Raw genomic sequence first — 21,437 nt, 5'->3', positions numbered from 1 at the left:
TCATGGACACCTGAACTGGACACAAGATTCCAGCAGCAGTTAGCAAACCCAAAGATAAAATAATCTCTCTACTCCTACTGGAGATTCCCCTGTTTGTGCATTAGCCCTTTTGGCCACAGCATTGCACTGGGAGCTCATGTTCATCTAGATTATCCACTGGGACCCCCAAATCTTTTTCAGAATAACTGCTTCCTGGGATAGAATCCCCCAGCCTCTAAGTATGGCCTAAGTTCTTTGTTCCTAGATGGATATATTTGCATTTAGCCTTATTAAAATGCAGTGTTTGCTTGCACGCAGTTTACCATGTGATCCAGATCACTATGAGTCAGTGACCCACCCTGTCCATTATTCACCACTCCTCCAATTTTTGTGTCATCTGCAAACTTTAGCCGTGATGATTTTATGTTTTCTTCCAGGTCATTGATAAAAATGTTTAAAAGGGTTAAGAAGCAATCCCTGCCGGTCCCCACTGGAAACACACCTGCTCAAAGATGATTCCCCATTTACCATTACATTTTGAGATTTAGCCAGATTTTAATCCATTTAATGTGTGCCAGGTTAATTTGATATCATTCTAGTTTTATAATCAAAATGTGGTGCGATTCCAAATCAAACACCTTACAGAAGTGTAAGTAAATTACATCAACACTAAATTACATCAACACTATTATTATCAACCAAATTTGTCATCTCCTCAAAAAAAGATAGTTTGGCAGGATCTATTTCTATAAAGCCATGTTGTTTTGGTATTAATTATATTAGTTAGTTAGTTAGCATCCTCTGGCGTTTGGGGCAGCGACGAAGCTTCTCCACTCCTGTCTGTTTCTGGCAAGTCTTTCAATGGTTCCCCAGCTGTGCCCCAGGTTTTTCAGCTCAGCTTCCACAGCTCTTCACCATGTTGTTTTCAGGCGTCGTCACTTTCGCTTGCCTTCAGGTGTCCAGCTTATTGCTACTCTGGTGATGGAATCAGTTTCCATCCGAAGCACATGGCCAATCCAACTCCAGCGCCTCCTGGCAATGATAGTGCTCCTATCTTCTTGGCTGCACTGTGTGAATAGGTCTTGGTCTGAGATTGTTCTGGGCCAAAAGATAGGGAGGATTTTTCTGAGGCAGGTTGTGTGGAATGAAGATAGTTTGGACATATCATACTTTCTCATTCCCCAGCATTCTGCACTATAAAGTATAAACGCAGCTCTGATCAATCTTGAGTTTGGTTTTGGTGTTGTGTTTTTGATGATTTCCAGACTGTATTTAAGCTCCTGAAGGTGTTCCTGGCTTTACTGATTCTGTTCCGGATGTCCTGACTTGTTCCACCATCCTGGCTGATGGTGCTGCCCAAGTATGTGAATGTTTCTACATTGGTGAGAATGTGATCCTGTATCCATACTGGTGATGGTGAGGCAATATTAAGGGTCATGATATCTGTCTTATTGCGGTTGATTTTCAGTCCGATTTGCTAGCTGAATGTATTGAGTCAGGTTGTTTTTTCTTGTATGTGGTGTTGGGTATGTGATAGGAGAGCGAGATGATCTGTGAAGTCCAGGTCTTCAAAGGATAAGAAGGGTGTCCATCTGATGCCTCTTGGCATGTCTTCTGTTGTACACTGCTGTCATAACTATAAAGGGAAGGGTAATAGCTGTCCTGTGTACAGTACTATAAAATCCCTCCTGGCCAGAGACTCCAAAATCCTTTTCCCTGTAAAGGGTTAAGAAGCTCAGGTAACCTGGCTGGCATCTGACCTAAAGGACCAATAAGGGGACAAGATACTTTCAAATCTTGGGGGGGGGGGGAAGGCTTTTGTTTGTGTTCTTTGTTTGTGAGGGTGTTCGTTCTCGGGACTGAGAGGGACCAGACATCAATCCAGGTTCTCCACATCTTTCTAAACAAGTCTCTCCTATTTCAAACTTGTAAGTAAATAGCCAGGCAAGGCGTGTTAGTTTTCCTTTGTTTTCTCAACTTGTAAATGTACCTTTTACTAGAGCGTTTATCTTTGTTTGCTGTACTTTGAACCTGAGACTAGAGGGGAGTCCTCTGAGCTCTTTAAGTTTGATTACCCTGTAAGGTTAATTTCCATACTGATTTTACAGAGATGATTTTTACCTTTTTCTTTAATTAAAAACCTTCTTTTTAAGAACCTGATTGATTTTTTTCCTTGTTTTAGATCCAAGGGGGTTGGATCTGTATTCACCAGGAGTTGGTGGGAGGAAGGAGGGGAATGGTTAATTTCTCCATGTTTTAAGATCCAAGGGGTTTGGATTTGTATTCACCAGGGATTTGGTGAAGGTTTTTCAAGGTTTCCCAGGAATGGAATCCATTGAAATGGTGGCAGCGGAACCAGAGCTAAGCTGGTAGTTAAGCTTAGAAGTTTTCATGCAGGCCCCTACATTTGTACCCTAAAGTTCAAAGTGGGGATCCAGCCTTGACAACTGCATTACTCAGTCGATGGCAATGCTGAAGAGGATTGCAGACATGATACACCCCGACATACTCCTGTTTTGACTTCAAAACAGGTCACTGTGATCAACATTGCATGTAAAGTTAGAATAGAAGCTTTTGGTTATGTTGATTATACAGAGAGGGATTTCATATGCCTGCAGAATACGCTATAGGCTGATCCTCTGAATGCTATCAAAAGTCTTCTCAAAATCCATGAAGTTTATGTAGAGTTGCCATTGTCATTCTGAGCATTGTTCTATTATGTTTTGTAGAGTGAAGATCTCTACCCTTTCCAAAAACCATCTTTCTCTTTTCTGAGAATGCTATCAACTGTCTCTGATATACACAGGACTATGATCTTACACAATACCTTGCTTGGCACAGATAAAAATGTGATACCATGCCTGTTATTACAATCACTGAGAGCATCTTTCTGTGGTATCTTCACTATAACCCCATTGGTCCACTCATCTGGCACTTTTTCCCTTTCCCAGCCTGATGTGAATAGAGGGGCCAGGATAGATGCTACTAACTCAGGATTTACCTTGAACAATTCTGCATTCAAGTTTTCCTTGCCAGGAGCTTTCCCATTTTTTAAGGATTTGATGGCATGGATGATCTCTTCCTTAGTTGGGGTGTGTGTGTTGATATCAAGATCTTCTTCTGCCTTCCAGATGTTTGCTTCCTCTTTAGGTGGCTCCCTGTTCAGCAGTTCTTTGACGTGCTCTGTCCAGCATATTTCTTGTTCTTTTTCTGTTGTCAGTGGGTGGCCTTGTTTGTCCTTAATGAGTGTGTTTGTTGGTGTCTGCCGTTTGCACTGATAAGTCGCATCATTTTTTTAGACAGTTCCTTGTTCACCATGGGTAGCTGCATCCTCTGCTTGTGTTGCCAGTTTATCAATATAATGTCGTTTGTCCACTCTCACAAGGTGTTTGACCTCCCGGTGTGCCCTGCTATACTGCTTGTGGTATTTGTCCTTTAGCTTCTGGGATTTTGTGTCTAAAACTTTTTTCTTCAGAGCTCGTCTGGTTTCTATGGCGTTCCATGTGCTGGGTGTAATCAATTCCTTCCTTCTCTTCTGCTTGTAGCCTAGACAAGCTTCACTGCTCTGTTTATAGATTATTATTTTGTCCCACTTCTTGTTGATCCCCTCATCTGTGTTCCCCTCCTCTTCATCGTCTGCAAGTGCCTGTAGCCTGTTCTTTAACTGCAAAACGAAGGCTTTCTGTATTTCAGGGACCTTTAACTTGTTAACGTGATAACGTCTATGTCCTTTGTTTGGGGGACCCACACTTCTCAGTTTTAGCTTGATGGAGGCTGTCACAAGGTGGTGGTCGCTGCCAACATCTGCACCCCTTCTCACTTTCACATCTGTCAGTGAGCGTCGCCATTTGCCATTTATCATCATATGGTCAATCTGGTGGTTATCTCCGCCATTTGGAGAACACCATGTCAGCCTGTAAATTTCACAATGTTGAAATAGGGTTCCGCCGATGACTAGGTCGATCATATTGCAGAGATCAACAAGTCTCTCTCCGTTTTCATTCATGGTGCCACATCCATGTCTTCCCATTGCTCTGGCATTGTTTGTGTTGTCCTTACCAACATTGGCATTCGGGTCTCCCATGATGATAGTTAGGTTGTGGCGTGGTACTTTCTCTAACTCCGCCTGTAGTGTAAGGTAGAATTTGTCCTTTGCTTCTTCATCACTGTCATTTGTCGGAGCATAGCACTGGATGAGGGTGATATTATTGTGTTTCCCTTTCAGTCTGGCTCTCATAAATCTGCTGCTGATGGACTTCCATTCAAGCAGGGACCGCTCCACTCCCTTCTTCAAAAGGGCAGCAACATCCTCATGGTGTTGTCCATCATCCCGTGCAGAATACAGCAAAGTTTCTCCCGAGGCTATTATTAGTCTTCCTGATCCCATCCATCTGCTCTTGCTGACACCCAGGATGTGTAAGCTGTAGTGTCTCATCTTTGCTGTGACCTGAGCTAGCTTCCCTGTTTTGTACATTCCATCTATGTTCAAAAAAACAAGTTTGATTTTTGTCTTGATGTTGAGCACTTCAGTCTTCATGCCAGTGGCTTCCATTAATTAATTATATTACCCTCCTTTAAATATTTATTAATCGAGTCCCATTTCAGCCACTGCTTTATTTTGTTAATCCCTAACAAGTAGGGATTAGGATGAGACTGTCGTGGGGGATGGATTATCTCACATCTGCTACTGGAGGTTTCCTGCACCTTTCTCTGAAGCATCTGGTGCTGACCATTGTCCAAAACAGGGTACTGGGCTAGATGGATCCTGGGTCTGATCTAGTCTGGCAAGCCTTCTGTTCTTTTCATGAGCTACCAACATACCACATGTATCATACAATGCCTGATTAGTGTGTTTGGATGTGTATTGTATACTGTGGAGACCCAGATTAATACCAAGAGTTATTAATCTACCTTTTGAAAAACCTGAATAGCAACAGAATTTATAACTGTTTTGCATTAAGCAGCACTGACATTATACTAAATAACAGAAACAGAATGCTACCCAGTTACTCTGTTATATTTGCTAGACAGTTATGGGAGTTTGTGATCGGGGTCTTAGTGGGGAGCCAGCTGTGGTCACTCAACTAGGGTGAACTGTAAAGAATGGGGCAGACAATCCCCATAAAGCTGGTGGATATTCCAATACCTAGATTTACCAAGCCAGCATAAAACAGCTTCTTTATTACCTCACTGACTACTCAGAAGTTCTAACAACACAGTTCCCTTAAAGTAATCCAGCCTCAAGCCTCCATCCAGGTACCCATGTCAAATATGATGAAAATTTCTGTAAATCTTATTTCATCATATAAAAGAAATGTTCTACCAATCCAAAAGGATCGGACACATTACCTCCCAGGTTAATGAATGTTTCAGACCTTACCCAAAAATATGCTACTTCCAATTCTTATTAACTAAAATCTAAAGGTTTATTTATAAAAAGAAAGAAAGAAAGGTGAGAGTTAAAATTGGTTAAATGGAATCAATTATATACAGTAATGGCAAAGTTCTTGGTTCAGGCTTGTAGCAGTGATGGAATAAACTGCAGGTTCAAATCAAGTCTCTGGAGTACATCCACAGCTTGGAGAACAGGAGTACTTGTGGCACCTTAGAGACTAACAAATTTATTAGAGCATAAGCTTTCGTAGGCTACAGCCCACTTCTTCGGATGCATAGAATGGAACATATATTGAGGAGATATATATACACACATACAGAGAGCATGAACAAGTGGGAGTTGTCTTACCAACTCTGAGAGGCCAATTAAGTAAGTGGAAAAAAAACTTTTGAAGTGATAATCAAGATAACCCAGTACAGACAGTTTGATAAGAAGTGTGAGAATACTTACAAGGGGAGATAGATTCAATGTTTGTAATGGCTCAGCCATTCCCAGTCCTTATTCAATCCTAAGCTGATTGTATCTAGTTTGCATATCAATTCCAGCTCAGCAGTCTCTCGTTGGAGTCTGTTTTTGAAGTTTTTCTGTTGTAAGATAGCCACCCACAGGTCTGTCATTGAATGACCAGACAGGTTAAAGTGTTCTCCCACTGGTTTTTGAGTATTATGATTCCTGATGTCAGATTTGTGTCCATTAATTCTTTTGCGTAGAGACTGTCCGGTTTGGCCAATGTACATGGCAGAGGGGCATTGCTGGCACATTATGGCATATATCACATTGGTAGATGTGCAGGTGAACGAGCCCCTGATGGTATGGCTGATGTGATTAGGTCCTATGATGATGTCACTTTAATAGATATGTGGACAGAGTTGGCATCGGGCTTTGTTACAAGGATAGGTTCCTGGGTCAGTGTTTTTGTTCAGTGATGTTTGCTGGTGAGTATTTTGCTTTAGTATTTTGTGTCCATTAATTAAAGAATTAATGGACACAAATCTGACATCAGGAATCATAATACTCAAAAACCAGTGGGAGAACACTTTAACCTGTCTGGTCATTCAATGACAGACCTGTGGGTGGCTATCTTACAACAGAAAAACTTCAAAAACAGACTCCAACGAGAGACTGCTGAGCTGGAATTGATATGCAAACTAGATACAATCAGTTTAGGATTGAATAAGGACTGGGAATGGCTGAGCCATTACAAACATTGAATCTATCTCCCCTTGTAAGTATTCTCACACTTCTTATCAAACTGTCTGTACTGGGTTATCTTGATTATCACTTCAAAAGTTTTTTTTCCACTTACTTAATTGGCCTCTCAGAGTTGGTAAGACAACTCCCACTTGTTCATGCTCTCTGTATGTGTGTATATATATCTCCTCAATATATGTTCCATTCTATGCATCCGAAGAAGTGGGCTGTAGCCTACGAAAGCTTATGCTCTAATAAATTTGTTAGTCTCTAAGGTGCCACAAGTACTCCTGTTCTCCAAGCTGTGGATGTACTCCAGAGACTTGATTTGAACCTGCAGTTTATTCCATCACTGCTACAAGCCTGAACCAAGAACTTTGCCATTACTGTATATAATTGATTCCATTCTATGCATCCGAAGAAGTGGGCTGTAGCCTACGAAAGCTTATGCTCTAATAAACTTGTTAGTCTCTAAGGTGCCACAAGTACTCCTGTTCTTTTTGCGGATACAGACTAACATGGCTGCTACTCTGAAACCATCCACAGCTTGGATGAGTCATTCAGTCCATTGTTCAGCGCTTCAGTTTGTAGCAAAGCTCCTCCAGAGGTAAGAAGCAGGATTGAAGACCAAATGGAGGTGTTTTATAGCTTTTGCCATGTGGAGGGCATCCCATTGTTTTTACTGTGGAAAATCACAGCAACAAGATGGAGTTTGGGGTTACACAAGGAAGTCACATGTCCATGCATTTCGCCTAGTCACAGCAGGACATTCCATTAAGTATAGATGGGCATCTCCCATGGTCCATTGTCAGTTAAATGTTCTTTCGATGGGTTATTCAATTTGAATAGTCCCTTCAAGATGTGCTGGCTAATTACTTTGGGTGTTCCCCCAGGAACAAACATTTGAAATCCAAGTATAGAGCCAATACTTATAACTTCACATACAAAAATGACACATGCATACAAATTGCATAATCATAACCAGCAAATCATGACCTTTTCATAGACACCTCACTTGACAATCTTTGTACAATATTTGCTGCAAATATAGTGGTTGCAACAATGATCTATATGGTCATATTTTAATCAGATAACATCACAGAGTTGTATCTAATAGTTTGTTTCTTTCTCTAATTTTCTTTCTCATTAGGAAGGGATGCCAGCAGAGAGGAAGAGAGACCCCAGGAACCTGGAAGGAAAGGGCAAGGAAGCTCGTTCCCAAGACCTTGTCAGGAAACGAGACTTTGATCTGGGAAAAGAACGTAACAAAGGAGAATGTGCTCAGAAAACAAGTTACAAAGGAAAGGAAGAATTAGAGAGTAAATGCATTGAAAAACCCAAAGGAGAAAAGACCCCCAAGGACAAAGACAAGACCATTGACAAAAAACTCATAGGAAAGGACAGAAAGGAAGAAGAAAAGAGTGCAGCACCAAAGAAAGAGCTAGGAAAGGACAGAAAGGAAGAAGAAAAGAGTGCAGCACCAAAGAAAGAGCTAGGAAAGGACAGAAAGGAAGAAGAAAAGAGTGCAGCACCAAAGAAAGAGCTAGGAAAGGACAGAAAGGAAGAAGAAAAGAGTGCAGCACCAAAGAAAGAGCTAGGAAAGGACAGAAAAGGAGAAGAAAAGAGAGAAAAGGAGAGTAAAGAAGAAGAAGAAAGGTGTTCAGCTTTAAAGAAATACTCAAAGGTTGATAGTAAGGAGAAATCACTTACAGACTCCAACGGTGTCACTGAGGAAAAGGCTCCTCTAGCACCAGAGACGGAGCCTAAACAGATCCCAGAAAACAGCTCCTTAAAACCTGTGGATAGCCCCCCAAGCCAGACCAAGGAAGAGGAAGAAGCAGCCTCCAGTATCTTTGATGAGCCCTTAGAAAGAGTGAAGAATAATGATCCAGAGATGACAGAAGTCAATGTCAATAACTCCGACTGCATCACTGGTGAAATCCTGGTGCGCTTCACAGAGGCCTTGGAATTTAACACCATGGTCAAAGTGTTTTCACTGGCCAATACCCGTGCTGATGACCATGTCGCATTTGCCATCGCCATTATGTTGAAGTCAAACAAGACACTAACCAGCATCAATCTGGACTCTAACCACATCACAGGTAAAGGGATCCTGGCCATCTTCCGTGCGCTGCTGCAGAACAACACCCTGACAGAGCTGCGTTTCCATAACCAGAGACACATCTGCGGGGGGAAGACAGAGATGGAGATAGCCAAGCTACTGAAGGAGAATACCACCCTCCTGAAGCTGGGCTATCATTTTGAACTGGCAGGTCCCCGCATGACAGTCACAAACCTGCTGAGTAGGAACATGGACAAGCAGAGGCAGAAACGGCTGCAGGAACAGAAGCAGGTTCAGGAACGTAGCGAGAAGAAGGACCTGCTAGAGGTGCCAAAGGCAGGCGGCTTGCTAAAGGGGTCCCCCAAGCCTTCGCCACAGTCATCCCCAAAATCTTCCCCGTGGTCTTCCCCTAAAAGTTCTCCTAAGAAGGGTGGGCCTCCGGCTGCACCTCCCCCACCCCCACCTCCACTAGCCCCACCCCTGATCAATGAAAATATAAGGAATTCTCTCTCTCCAGCCACCCAGAGGAAGATGGTGGAGAAGGCACTTCCTGCTCAGGAGAAGAACTCAAGGGACCAGCTATTGGCGGCCATTCGATCCAGCAATGTCAAACAGCTAAAGAAGGCAAGTGAGGGGCCAAGGAGCTGGGATCTCCACAGAACATTACCAGGTTCATTGGGTGACCCAAGATTTCAGGTCTAGCTTTAGGTTCTTTCCCTCCCACACCCCCACCCACCCCAGCGTTTGAGTCCAAGCACATTTGGACATCACATTCATGTCACCTGAGTACTGAATAAGGGAGGCCTAACCTGCTTTGGAGAGCCTCTGTGTGCTAGCCAATCAGAACCAACCTCTGGAATGGAATTCTGGCACGTTAGTCAGTTCCCTAGATCTTCTCGCCGTTTGCCTCGGCAAAGCCCGGTAACCCCAAAGCGACTGGCTGAAGGCTCCTGAGCAGTTTTGCTATATTCTTTCCAGCAGACAAATTCTGGTCCCACCCCATTTAAGTCAATGGCCAGTTGCTGGGGGACCAAGATTTGGCTTCAGATGAGCTCAATAGCCTGAAAATTCCTGTGAGTCACCAGCCGACAGTGGGTGAGCCCAGATTCCCCAGGCCCACGGGCACTTAGTCTCTGGGGTGTTTCTACACTCTGAGGTTGAGGATTTTCTACAATGTCTCCCTCAATAATCCAGCCACAGATAACTGGGCATGTGTTCAATGTAGTACCCAGAGGCATGTGCCATGGGACCCAGCTGAGCCAGGTGTTAGTGGGGTGAACATCTGTCTTTTTCGCCATCTCAGCCCAGTGCCGATGTCTGAGCTCAGGTGATACACCACAGGCTCTGTCTGGCTCAGTTTGAGGCCAGAGATCTCCTGTTAGAGTCAAGTGTGAAGGCTGGTGACTCAGGTGAATAGTAATGGGGTGCCCTGTCTCTCAGCAGTGGCTTGGGGAATTGCAGGCCCCACCTGAGTTGCCCATATTGCAACTGGTTTTCTGGCATCAGTGAGAGGCACAGATTGAACGGCCCATGGAGACTGAATTCCCCTCGACCCTCTCGAGCTGGGACAGGGAAAAGAGCCCTGAGCTGCCGCTGCTGCCTGCCCACTGGAGAGAGAGTCACTCCCCATGGCTACTAATCCAACACCTGGCTCACACTCAATTCATTTAAAAATAAACAAGCCCAACCCATTCCAGTAACCCCCTGGTTCCAGTCCTGTGCCAAAGGGTAACCAACCCTTTTATCTTGGCAGGTGGAGGTCCCAAAACTATTGCAATAGGACATGGAAGCTGGATCTCCCGCATGGATGAGACCTGTGGCAGAAAATAGGACATTAGCCTTTCTTATGACTGTTTACATGACCAGTCCTTGGGGACTCTGCAGTGGCCACCTGCCTGCCCCAGAGCTGGAGGAGCAGTGTTCTCTGTGGGGTCCAACTGAGGGGGGCAGCCCTGAGAAGGGCCCTGGGGTCATTGGATGCAGTGTGTGCGGCAGACCTGGTATTCATTTTTACAATTTAAAAAATCTTAAAGCTCTTTCTTTTAGCCAGCACCAGCATGCGACGTGCCAGTGCAAGATGGGGGCAGGGTTACAGGAATGGGGGGAGGGTGGTTGTTCCTGTTGCTGCTGACAGAGTTTGGAGCGTGCGTAGTTACCAAGTGCAGCAGATGCAGGATGGATGTCCCTAAATGTCTGGGTCCACATCTCCAGAACCACGTGGCTCTGCCAATACAGAACAGCACACAGACAGCAACCGGCACCCCAAAGAGCCTTGCTTTGCTCTCAGCTTGGAGGCTGTCGGGCAGAACTGGCAGCGGGACATTGTCTAGAGTGATGCAGAGCCAAACTCAGGAAAATGCTTGGGGGAGAAATGAATTGCCATTCCTCTCTGCAGGTTCAGGATCTCCAGTGCCCTGAAAAGGAAAAGGGAACGTACGGTGCAAGGGGAGAGACGCTGACTACCACAGACAGTTAGTATTGGCTGAATGTGTTGCGGGGGGCTGGGGAGATACACCTGATGCTGATATTTTGTGTAAAGAAATAACTGAAATTTGCAGAGGGCTGGCCCAGAGATGTCACCTCCCCCCAGTATCTTCAGGGCTCAGTGCAGCCACTGTCTAGTGCCATGCTTTACATGACTGATCCTGCTGTTACTGTGCTGCTGCCCTTAGTGCTGGACACACATGGTGGGGACTGGCAAGCAGAAAGCAGGGTTTTTGCTGAGAGAACACTGCTCCTGGTTTTCAGACCCAGCTGTCCATGAGGGAGGCACTGGGAAGGATGTGCTTGGCTTGCAGGCTGTAGCCCAGCATGCCCAGAGCCCTCACTTTGCATGTGACATGTGTGTGCTCTAGCTCAGCTTTGTCAATGGCCGTGGGGCTGTGCGTGCTCCCCACCCACCTGCCCTTCAGCTGAGCACAATGGAGGGCAGGTTCAGAGGTGGCGCTAGCACATGTACCTCAGGGGCAGCCCAGCCTGGCTGACGCACACTCTGCTTTTCTCGGGAGTGCAGGCAACTGGATTTGTCTCGCTATTGGCTTCACAGACTGTAACTTTCCAAGGAGGCTCTGAACTCCCAGGAGATTTGCCGACCTTAGCACAGGAACAGCTGCAGCTGCAGCGCTGCTTTCCAATGGCCCCTAATCCCCTGGAAGAAATAGCTAAGGGTTAATGATCAGAGTTGCTCCTTGTGCACCACTCAGTGTGGAGTGAAAAATGTGTGGGGATGAGGGGCCTGTGTGCCGGTGGAGGGGGGTGTCTGTCAGTGGAGCAGAGGAGGGTGGGGTCTGTGCTGGGTGGGACAGCAGGAGGGTGGGTCCTGTGCTGGTGGAGCAGAAGCAGGGGAGTCTGCGCCAGTAGAGAGAGCAGGGAGGTCTGCCCCAGTGGCTCAGGGACTGGGGGGGGGGGTCTGTGCCAGAGGAGCAAGGGGGGGTCTGCACCTGAGGAGCGGGGGGAGGGTCTGTGTCAGAGGAGCAGAGGGGGGCTGCGCCTAAGGAGCTGGGGAGGTCTGCATCGGTGTAGCGGGGCAGGTTTAGGGAATCACACCCTGGGGTCTGCTCTTGTGTGCCCCATGCCTGCCTGTCCACACCCATTCTCTGGGCTCATCGCTTTGCGTGCCTTTAAATCCCCTTTGGCCACATGCTGCGTCATTTTCACAGTAGACCAGGTACCCTAAGCCACCATTGTCAGGGAGAGGGGGCCCTGACTCTGAGAACTGCTGTCTGGGGAGGGGGCAATTCCCTCCTGAGCTGTTCTTGCCAAAGCACAGGGCAGGGCCCCAGTGGAGCGCTGTCCCAGGCCCAGGCTGTTCTCAGAGCCCCGTCAGATGGCCAGCAATGAGAAAGCAGGAGGCTGTTGACGTGCTGCTGATCCGTGGCCCTCCTGAGCCTGGGTGAGATGAACTGAGGGGCGATAACACATCAGCATGAGGGGAACCTCCCACTGCTCAATGTCACAAGGTAGCACCTGACTCCACAGGCACCAGCTTCTTCCTTGCCCTGGGGGGTGCTCAACCCCTGCTCCACCCCAGGCCCTGGCCCCACTCCACCCCTTCCCCCTCCCCATCTCTTCCTGCCCAGTTCTGCGCCCACCCCCAAGTACACCCTGTCCCCAATCCTCCCACTCCCCTCAACACCTTCTGCACACCGTGGAACAGCTGATTGCAGTGGGCGGAAGGCGCTAGGAGGAAGGGGGAGGAGTTGATCAGCAGGGCAGCAGGTGGGCGGGAGGTGCTGGGTGGCGGGAGGAACTGGTTGCTGGTGGGTGCTAAGCACCCACTAATTTTTTTCCATGGGTGCTCCTGCCCTGGAGCCTCCAGCCCTGGAGCACCCATGGAGTCAGCGCCTATGCCTGACTCACCTGCTGGTGCCTGTAGCTGCACCCAAGTCCAAAAGCCATCTCAGGTCCTGTAAGTCCCAGTTTCTGAAAGGGGGCAGCAGGCGTGGCCAGCCCAAGGCACAGCCCTGCCAATGTGTTGATCAATATGCAGGTGTGCTCAGATGGGGCCCCGTCTGCCTTGCTGTGCTTGGTCGCCAGGGACTGGGCCTTTGCAGCTGCTTGGTACGGCCAGTGTGAGCGCAGTGGGCTCAAGGCATGGTGCGGGCCCAGATGCTGCATGGTGCGGTAGCACGGCAAGCCAGGTAGGGCCCATGGAAGCAAAACGCCAGCCATGGGCACTGGCTGTTATGGAGCAGCACTGGAGGGGCTCTGTTCTAACTTCTCCCTGCTGCTGGATAAATACATAAGGCTGGTGTAGTTGTTCTACCATCAGATGGTGGGAATATGCTACAGCGAGCTCGGGCTCTCACACACTGCACAGGCGGGCTGCCAAGCATGACTTGCTCCAGACATGGCTTGCTTGCTGCCAAGCATGACCTGAGGAGCGAATGGCCCGCCAGGCTGTCCAATGAGAAATGAAACCACTCTGCTTTCAGGTCTGACCAATACCCCAAGTTCTCATGTCAGTGTCAGACACATGACACCTGCCTCCTTCAGGGCCTCATGTGGCAGCTGCCCTCTTGGCTAACACCAGCGATCAACCAGGGATCTCCAGAGTTGAGGACCTGAGCTAGGCTTTGTCACTTGGAGCTGCCACCCAAGCTTACTAGGCAGCTGGATGGGCCTGACCCTAGCTTGGCCAAACAAGGCACTGCGGAGCAACACAACAAGCAACTATCTTCTCCGCCCCCCCCCCCCCCCAGGCTAAGCATGTTGATACTGCATCCATCTGAGACCCCACATCAGGTCTGGGGGATCTCAACAGGCGCCAATCCCTGATCTCCCTGGGCCTGACAGAGCAAGACCCAGTCACTGAGCTGGCCCAACACCCACTGATACTCATGAGTAACCCACTCAAAAGACCTGCCAGCAGCATCTTGAAGATGTGGGGGACAATGTTGCATGATCTGCTACTGCACAGAGTACAAGCTACCTACCAACCCCATGCTCTGAGTGTCCTGCCCCATTGTCTCAGAGGCACAGGCAGTGTGTGCTAATGAATAGCGTAGACCTCAGAGCCAGGAACAGCTCAGTTCTAACCCACCACTGATGCTGACTCCCTGTAGCCCTAGCAAAGTAATATAGTCTCGCTGCTTCAGTGACTCTCAGTATAACAAGGGACTAATGCCCATCTCAGGAGGGTGGGGGGGGCAGCGTTTCATTAGTGTCTGCAAAGGGCTTTTTAAATGCTGGAGATGCTGATTTATAAACAGAAGCCAAGTCACGTTCCTCCAGAACCACCCAGTGGGGGCTTCATCCTTCCTCGCAGGAAGGGAAGGACATTGTGGAGAATACACTGAAAAGTGTGAAGCTACAACCAAACACCGCAGCTGTTTTCAGCTCTGTCCTCTGTGACGGTGAAACCTGTTTGCACCATGTACAACATCACCCACCGTGTCACTAATAAAGCTCACCAAACACTGCCTGTGATCAATATGGATGGCTCTGGGGTTGGGGGAAAACAGCCCACCTGGGGCTTGCTGCAGAGTTTACCAGAGCAGGGCAGCGCTGCAGCAACATGACTCCTGCCCTTGGCTGCAGGTGAAGATGGGCCCAGGCTGTGGGTGTGCCAGTGGCACTAATGGTAACGTGACTGGCCTGGGTTGGAATTAAACCACCAGGGAGAATTTGCACCAGAGGGAACTGTTGCATCTGTGCACACAGCTGATTTGGGAACACATTGTTCCTTGTGTAAATAGGCGTTTAAATGGGAATTCTGCTGCTCCTGCTGGTTGTTGGCAGGACACTCCTTCTCCTAATGGGGGATGCTGAGGGCTTCAGGCACATTAAGATAAATGCTCAACTGCTGGGAAACTCCAGAGCTGCTGGGCAAACCTGCCAGAGCAAAGCACCTAACCAGTGCAAAGTAAAGGACAGTGATTGGAGGCTCTGGCCTGAGTCGCTCCTTGCTTGTCCAGTGCAAACTGGGGGTAGGGTTACCAACTTTCTAGCTGCACAAAACTGAACATCCTAGCTCCGCCCCTGCCCTGAGGCTGCCCCCCCCCCCACTCACTACATTCCCCTTCCCTCAGTGGCTTGCTCTCTCCCACCCTCACTCACTTGCACTGAGCTGAGGCGAGGGGTTGAGATACGGGAGGTGGTGAGGGCACTAACTGGGGGTGCAGGCTCCAGGGTGGGATGAAATGAGGGATTCAGGGCACAGGCGTCAACTTTTTTTTTCTCCGGTGGGTGCTCGTGCCCCTGGCCTCACCCTTGCCCTGACTCCACCCCTGCCCCAAAGTCCCCGCCCTAACTCCACCCCCTCCCTGCCCCTATTGGATCCCTCCTCAAATCCCGGCCCCGCCTCATCCCACAAGCATGCCACATTTCCCCCCTCCCTCCCAGGCTTGCCGAGCGTAACAGCTGTTTTGCGGCGAAAGTGCTGGGAGGGAGGGAGGGGGGAGAAGCAGGACGTGGCGGTGCACTCAGGGGAGGAGGCGGAGCGGAGGCGAAGGTGAGCTGGAGCGGGGGGCAGGGAGCTGCCGGTGGGTGCTGCAGCCCCGGAGCACCCACGGAGTTGGCACCTATGATTCAGGGTACGGGATGGAGCTCCGGGCTGGGGCAGGGATTTGGGCTGTGGGAGGGGGTGAGAGCCCCGGCAGGGGGTGTGGTCTCTGGGGTGGGGGGCTGGGGATGAGGGGTTTGGGGTGCAGGAGGGTGCTCCAGGTTTGGGGATTGGGGCTCAAGGTTGGGGCGTGGGCTTATCTCAGGCGTCTCCCAGTCAGTGGGGCTAAGGCAGGCTGCCTGCCTCTCCTGGCACTGTGCTGCATGGTCCCTGGAAGCGGCCAGAAGGTCCAGGTCCTAGGTGGGGGGAGCAGGAGGCACCACCCCCCAAGCTCCCATTGGCTGGTTCCCAGTGCTTGGGGCGGGGACAGCGGCACATGGAGCCCCATAGCCTCCCTCACACACACCTAGGACCCGGACCTACTGGCAGCTTCTGGGACACCGCGTAGCACAGTGCCAGGATAGGTAGGGACTAGCCTGCCTTAGCGCTGCAGCACCAACCGGACTTTTAACGGCCCAGTCGGCGGTGCTGACCGATACCTCGAGTCCCTTTTCGACAGGGTGTTCCGGTTGAAAACCGGACACCTGGTCACCCTAGGGCCACACGCACCACTGACCCCAGTGGAGAGTCTCTGGTGAAACCCAAAAGCAATGAGACTAGCTGGGCCCTCCATACACTTGATGAATGGCAGGGCCAGGCATGGAGGCTGGGTCGAAGCTTCATAAACTCCAAACTGATTTTCCCTGGTAACCTAAGTCCAGCAGATGAGTCCAGGTCTCCAGAGCCGAACAGCCAATGGAAGACCAACCCACAGAGCCTCATGGCAGTAGCAGCCTTTCTTCAGTGTCCAGGAGGAGCAGAGATTTGGTGCTGAACCTCCTGCAGCTGGGGTGGAGGGCGAAGGTGGGTCGATGACCATCAGGGGGGGAGGCACTATCGCAGCACAGGGCTTTGGCTCTGGAGCTCAGAGATCTGCCAGAGAACAGCCAAGGCTGTAGTGTCAACCTGGCGCAAAGCCATCGCTACAGCTTAGCTCCCCCTCCGCACAACCCACAGACACCCAGCACACCTGCTCCCAGCACACCCACACAGAGTGCACACCCACTCCCAGCACACCTGTTCCAGCACATCCACACCCAGCACACCCACTTAGAGCACACCCAAGCCCAACACACCCAGCACATTCATCACCACACACACACACCCCTCAGCTGAGAGAACCTTACAGGCAGACAAGCACTCACCCAACACTGTCCTCTGGGTCCTTTCCAAGCAAGGACAAAGCTACTACAGAGCTACTCCTCTGCCCACTGGGACGGCCCATGTGTGATCACTGGCAATGGGACCAAAGGCTGAACCCAAAACATCAGCATGGGCACGTCACCACCCTGTGCTGGGAGGAGGCCGCTGACTCCCAGGCCCAGAGTCTGCATCCCACAGCAACGCCCCCACCTGACAGGTTAGTCCCAGGATGGCTCACCCTAGCCAATGAGCCCCTAAAGGGCTGGCGGGGGAGGGGAGGACCCTTCCTTATAGGGCTTTTGTATTCGCAAGCACTCACAGTGAGGCTGTTGCTACCCATTCAGGCTCTGGGCTTAGCTCACGTATAAGAGAGGAGTTTTCAGAGGGGACCATGGAAAAGGCCCCATTTAACAAAATGCCAGTGGGAACCATAGTTCTTTAGCCACTAGCCAAGTGGCAGGACCGCCACATAAGAGTTTGCCATGTGGACATCCTAGTACGCACAGACACATGCCTGGGTGTACACATGCACACAGAAACACATATGTGCATCCCCACCTACACCCAGACACTCCCATGCATGTGCGTGCAAACACATAGCCAGTTGGCTCACTGGGCAAGGTCGGCTCAGGGCTGCACTAGGCCAGAGGGGCCCCTCCCTGGCCAGGCCTCGCTGCTCGTTCAGCTGAGACCTGCAGCAGATGGCTGGGTCAGGCTCATACCCTACATTAGCTGCAGATGCTGCCGGCTGCCGAGTCTGATTCCAAAGCTTTCTTCTTGGGACCCAGCGAAATGTCTATATTTGGGCATTGTACACAGAGCTGCCCAAGCAGAGTCTCATTCCTCTGTTCTTCCTAACTGTGGGCAGGCAGCCAGTTCCAGGCCAGGAAGGGCGCTGGGATTTGCTTACTGCACCCACAAGGAAAGAAAACAAGGCCCAACTCCCTCCTGCTGCCCCCGACACAGTCACAGCACACCCAGGGGATGGGGAGGGCCTGGCCATCACAGGACTTCGGGGGGACAGGGGGGTCCTGAGTCCCAAGGGATGGAGGGCCTGGCCATCAGAGACTCCTGGGCGGGGGAGGGTCTCGCCATCACAGAGTCATGGGGCGGGAGAATCTTGCCATCACAGACTCCTGGGGGGGTGGGAGCACCTGGCCATCACAGACTCCTGGCGGGAATGGGGGCCTGGCCCTCACAGACTCCTGGGAGGGAGGGGGGCCTGGTCATCAGAGGCTCCTGGGGGGAGAGGGTCTGATCATCACAGATTCCTGCAGGGGAGGAAGTGTCTGGCCATCACAGACTCCTGTGAGGGGGCAGGTCTGGCCATCAGAGACTCCTGGGGGAGAGGTGGGGTCTGGCCATCACAGACTCCTGGAGGGGAGGGGGGCCTGGACATCACAGGTTCCTGACGGGGGCCTGGCTATTAGGGTGGCGGGGGGAGGTAGCGCCCATCTCCTGAGCCTTGTGGCACATAAGTGTAACAGCCTAGAAGGGCAATGGTGGCACATGGTCAGGGCCAGATTAACCTCTCCCTGTCCCTAGGCAAACATACATGTCTGGGCCTTTCTACTGGTCCACTAAGACAGTGGCTCCCAGGCATAGTGTAAGAGCAAAGCCCCTACCCAGAGACACTGACACCCCAAAAGCTGCACTGCACGCAGGGGCGCTGATTAGCTTGGCTGAGCCCATGCCCAGCACTCCACCTCCAACTGGTTAATGGCATGGATTTTGCTCCACTGGCGTCTATTTCCATGACAGCAGCATCTTTCTCAATAGTTTTCTTACATATCACCAAGTGACCACCTCTTTCCCCTCTTCCACAAGGTGGTATCCTGTCAAGGGCTTGTCTAGGTACGCATTTGAGAGCCATACAGCAGCCAAACCTTCTCAAAGCATCTGTTGGCCAGTCCTTTGTCACACACCAGGGCCGTCTATGCTAAGAGGCATGGCCCTTGGGTGGTGTATGAGGGATGTGACATTACTCCCCGTATTCTTCATAGAAATATGCTTATGATATGAATATGGCATAAGTAAGATGCATTTTATGCAAGATGGGTGATGTGAGGTATCATTGGAAAGGTTCTGATTTACTGAATATGATTAGCCTATTTGTATGCATGTATCATTTCTGAATCTGAAGTTAGGAATATTGACTATGTAACAATTACAACTGTGTTTTCACCTGGGGAACGCCCACCAGACAGTATGCAAACAGCCTGTCACCTGGTACTGGACACCATCTTGGACTTCTAGTGTTTTTCCATTAAGAGGGGGTTGGGGGGTCAAACTGGGAAACAAAGGATTCCCACCATATGCAAATCCTTTTTAAGGCTGGGAAGTAAATTAATCTTGGTTCGTTCTACACTGAATCCCCACCCAAGATGACTACTTGAGACATCAAAGAAACAAAGACAAAAGGGAAGGGAGGGGGAAGTACTGAACCCAGGCGGGGAATGGTGTCTGGCCTGTGAAGGATATACCTGGAGTTTTAAACTGCAAGCAAGAGCTGCCTGTACACAAAGAAATTCTGCAATCTGCTTAAAACATTTTAGGGTGAGAAATTATTATTTGTAGCCAGTTTCTTTAGTGTATTGAACTTAGTTTGTGTGTTTGTTTTATTTGCTCAGTGATCTGCTTTGTTCTGTTTGCTAGCCCTTATAATCACTTAAAATCTACCTTTTATAGTTAATAAACTTGTTTTTTGTTTATTCCAAAACCAGTTTGTGTAATTCGTAACTGGGGGGGGAGGGGGAGGGCGCAAAAACCTGTGCATATCTTCCACCACACTGAGGGATGGGGTGGATTTCCTGAGCTTATGCTGTACAGATTCCTGTGCAGCGCAAGACAAGACAATTTTGGGTTTACACTACAGAGGGGGAGTGCACGTGAGTGCTGGGCAATTCCCTAGCTGAAAGCCTTCCCATACAGCACCGATTTCAGTATTGGTGTCATTCTGCAGGGGTGTGTGTGCGCGAGTGTATGTGTGTGTGTGTGTGCATGTGTGTGCGAGCACAGCAGGACAAGGTGAGGGAGCCCAGGCTGGTGGAACGGGCTCAGTGAAACCCCAGTACATCAGGTGCATCCCGGAGAAGGGTGGGAATCCGTCACAAGGGACTCAGACATGGGAAGGAGAGATAAAAAACACTGGGACTTTTCAGCTTGGAAAAGAGACGACGAAGGGGGGATATGACAGAGGTCTATAGAATTGTGAATGATGTGGAGAAAGTAAATAGGGAAGTGTAATTTATTCCTTACATAACACACAAATCAGGGGTAATCCAATGACATTAATAGGCAGCAGGTTTAAAACAAACAAAAGGAAGTACTTCTCCACACAACACACAGTCAACATGTGGAACTCTTTGCCAGGGGATGTTGTGAAGGCCAACACTACGACGGGGTTAAAAAAAGAACTATAGACATACCTGGGGGATAGGTCCATCAATGGCTATTTGACAGGATGGTCAAGGATGCGACACCTTGCTCTGAGTGTCTCTAGCCACTAATTGCCAGAACCTGGGTGTGGCTGATGGGATGGACCACTCAATTCGTGTCTGTTCTGTTCATTCCCTCTGAAGTACCTGGCCTAGGATACTGAGCTAGATGGACCATTGGTGTGACTCAGTGTGGCCGTTCTCACATAAGAGCTGCTCAGACTATATTGCATAATGAGCCCTGGCCCTACACTTGTGAATCAGGCTAAGTACCAGTCCACACGAAAAAGTTATAACCCAAGGACACTGACTACTCACCAGCAATACCTCACCCAGGGACACTGACCACCCACCTATGATGGGCAGACAGACACGTGGGTGCTGACTCTGTGGGTGCTCTGGGGCTCAAGCACCCAAGGAAAAAAAGAGTGGGTGCTCAGTACCCAGCAGCCACAGCTGTTCAGCGGCTGGGGGAGGGAGGAGAGTGGCGAGCGGCGAGTTGCGAGTGGGCAGGAGCCTCGGGGGATGGGCTGGAGCTGGGACAGGCAGAGGCACAGCGAGGGCAGGGCCTTAGGGGAGGGGGCAGAGCAGGGTGGGGCCTCGGGATGGAGCGAGGATGGTGTACCCCCAGGGAAAAATAAAAGTCAGCACCTATGGACAGCCCCCACACTGACCAAGTAGGGATTACAACTAGGCAAGATGTCGAGCCTGGCCAGAGGCATTACAAGGGGAAAGGCCAATTCAGTCCCATGGGCTTTGGGAGACGCAGTGATTCCCAGGCCAGAAGGGACCATTGTGGCCCCCTGTAACACAGGCCAGAGACCTGCCCCCACAGTATTCCTAGCATAGAGCTGGTGGACAAACATCCCAGCTGGATTTGACCATTGTCAGGGACGGCGAATCCCCCCGCCCGTGGTCAGTAGTTGCAGTGGTGTGGGAGAGGGCCCTGGCGCGCGCCTTGCGAAGGAAGGATGGGTGGGGGCCAGCGCCTGACCAGCAACTCGTAAACCCCAGCACTGCCTTGTGGCAGGTTGCCCGGTGTGGGGCCTTTTGTTTCTCTTGTTCCACAGAATTAGTTTGTTCTGCAGAGGAGTCGTCTGGGGAAGAGCCCATGGGCAGGCCAAGCTG

General features: G+C 49.8%; 1 protein-coding gene across 2 annotated transcripts in view; it reads left to right on the top strand.

Moving 5' to 3' along the window:
* LMOD1 (leiomodin 1) overlaps nucleotides 1-19,591 on the top strand; it is a 56,405-nt gene extending 36,814 nt beyond the window's left edge. The window contains exons 2-4 of one of the 2 annotated variants that reach the window (XM_065592421.1): nucleotides 7,716-8,954; nucleotides 9,145-9,251; nucleotides 10,381-19,591. In XM_065592421.1, coding sequence (XP_065448493.1) covers nucleotides 7,716-8,954; nucleotides 9,145-9,246 — 1,341 coding nt within the window. In that variant the 3' untranslated portion in view covers nucleotides 9,247-9,251; nucleotides 10,381-19,591. Of the gene's footprint in view, nucleotides 1-7,715; nucleotides 9,252-10,380 lie in introns of both variants that reach the window. The other variant, XM_065592420.1, reaches the window with a different exon arrangement.
* The last annotated feature ends 1,846 nt before the right edge of the window (nucleotides 19,592-21,437 follow it).

The sequence above is a fragment of the Chrysemys picta genome, chromosome 4 (assembly GCF_011386835.1).
Source record: "Chrysemys picta bellii isolate R12L10 chromosome 4, ASM1138683v2, whole genome shotgun sequence".
In the NCBI taxonomy this organism is placed as follows: domain Eukaryota; kingdom Metazoa; phylum Chordata; order Testudines; family Emydidae; genus Chrysemys; species Chrysemys picta.
The sequence above is the reverse complement of the archived record's forward strand: the minus strand, read 5'-3'. Positions and strand labels throughout refer to the sequence as shown.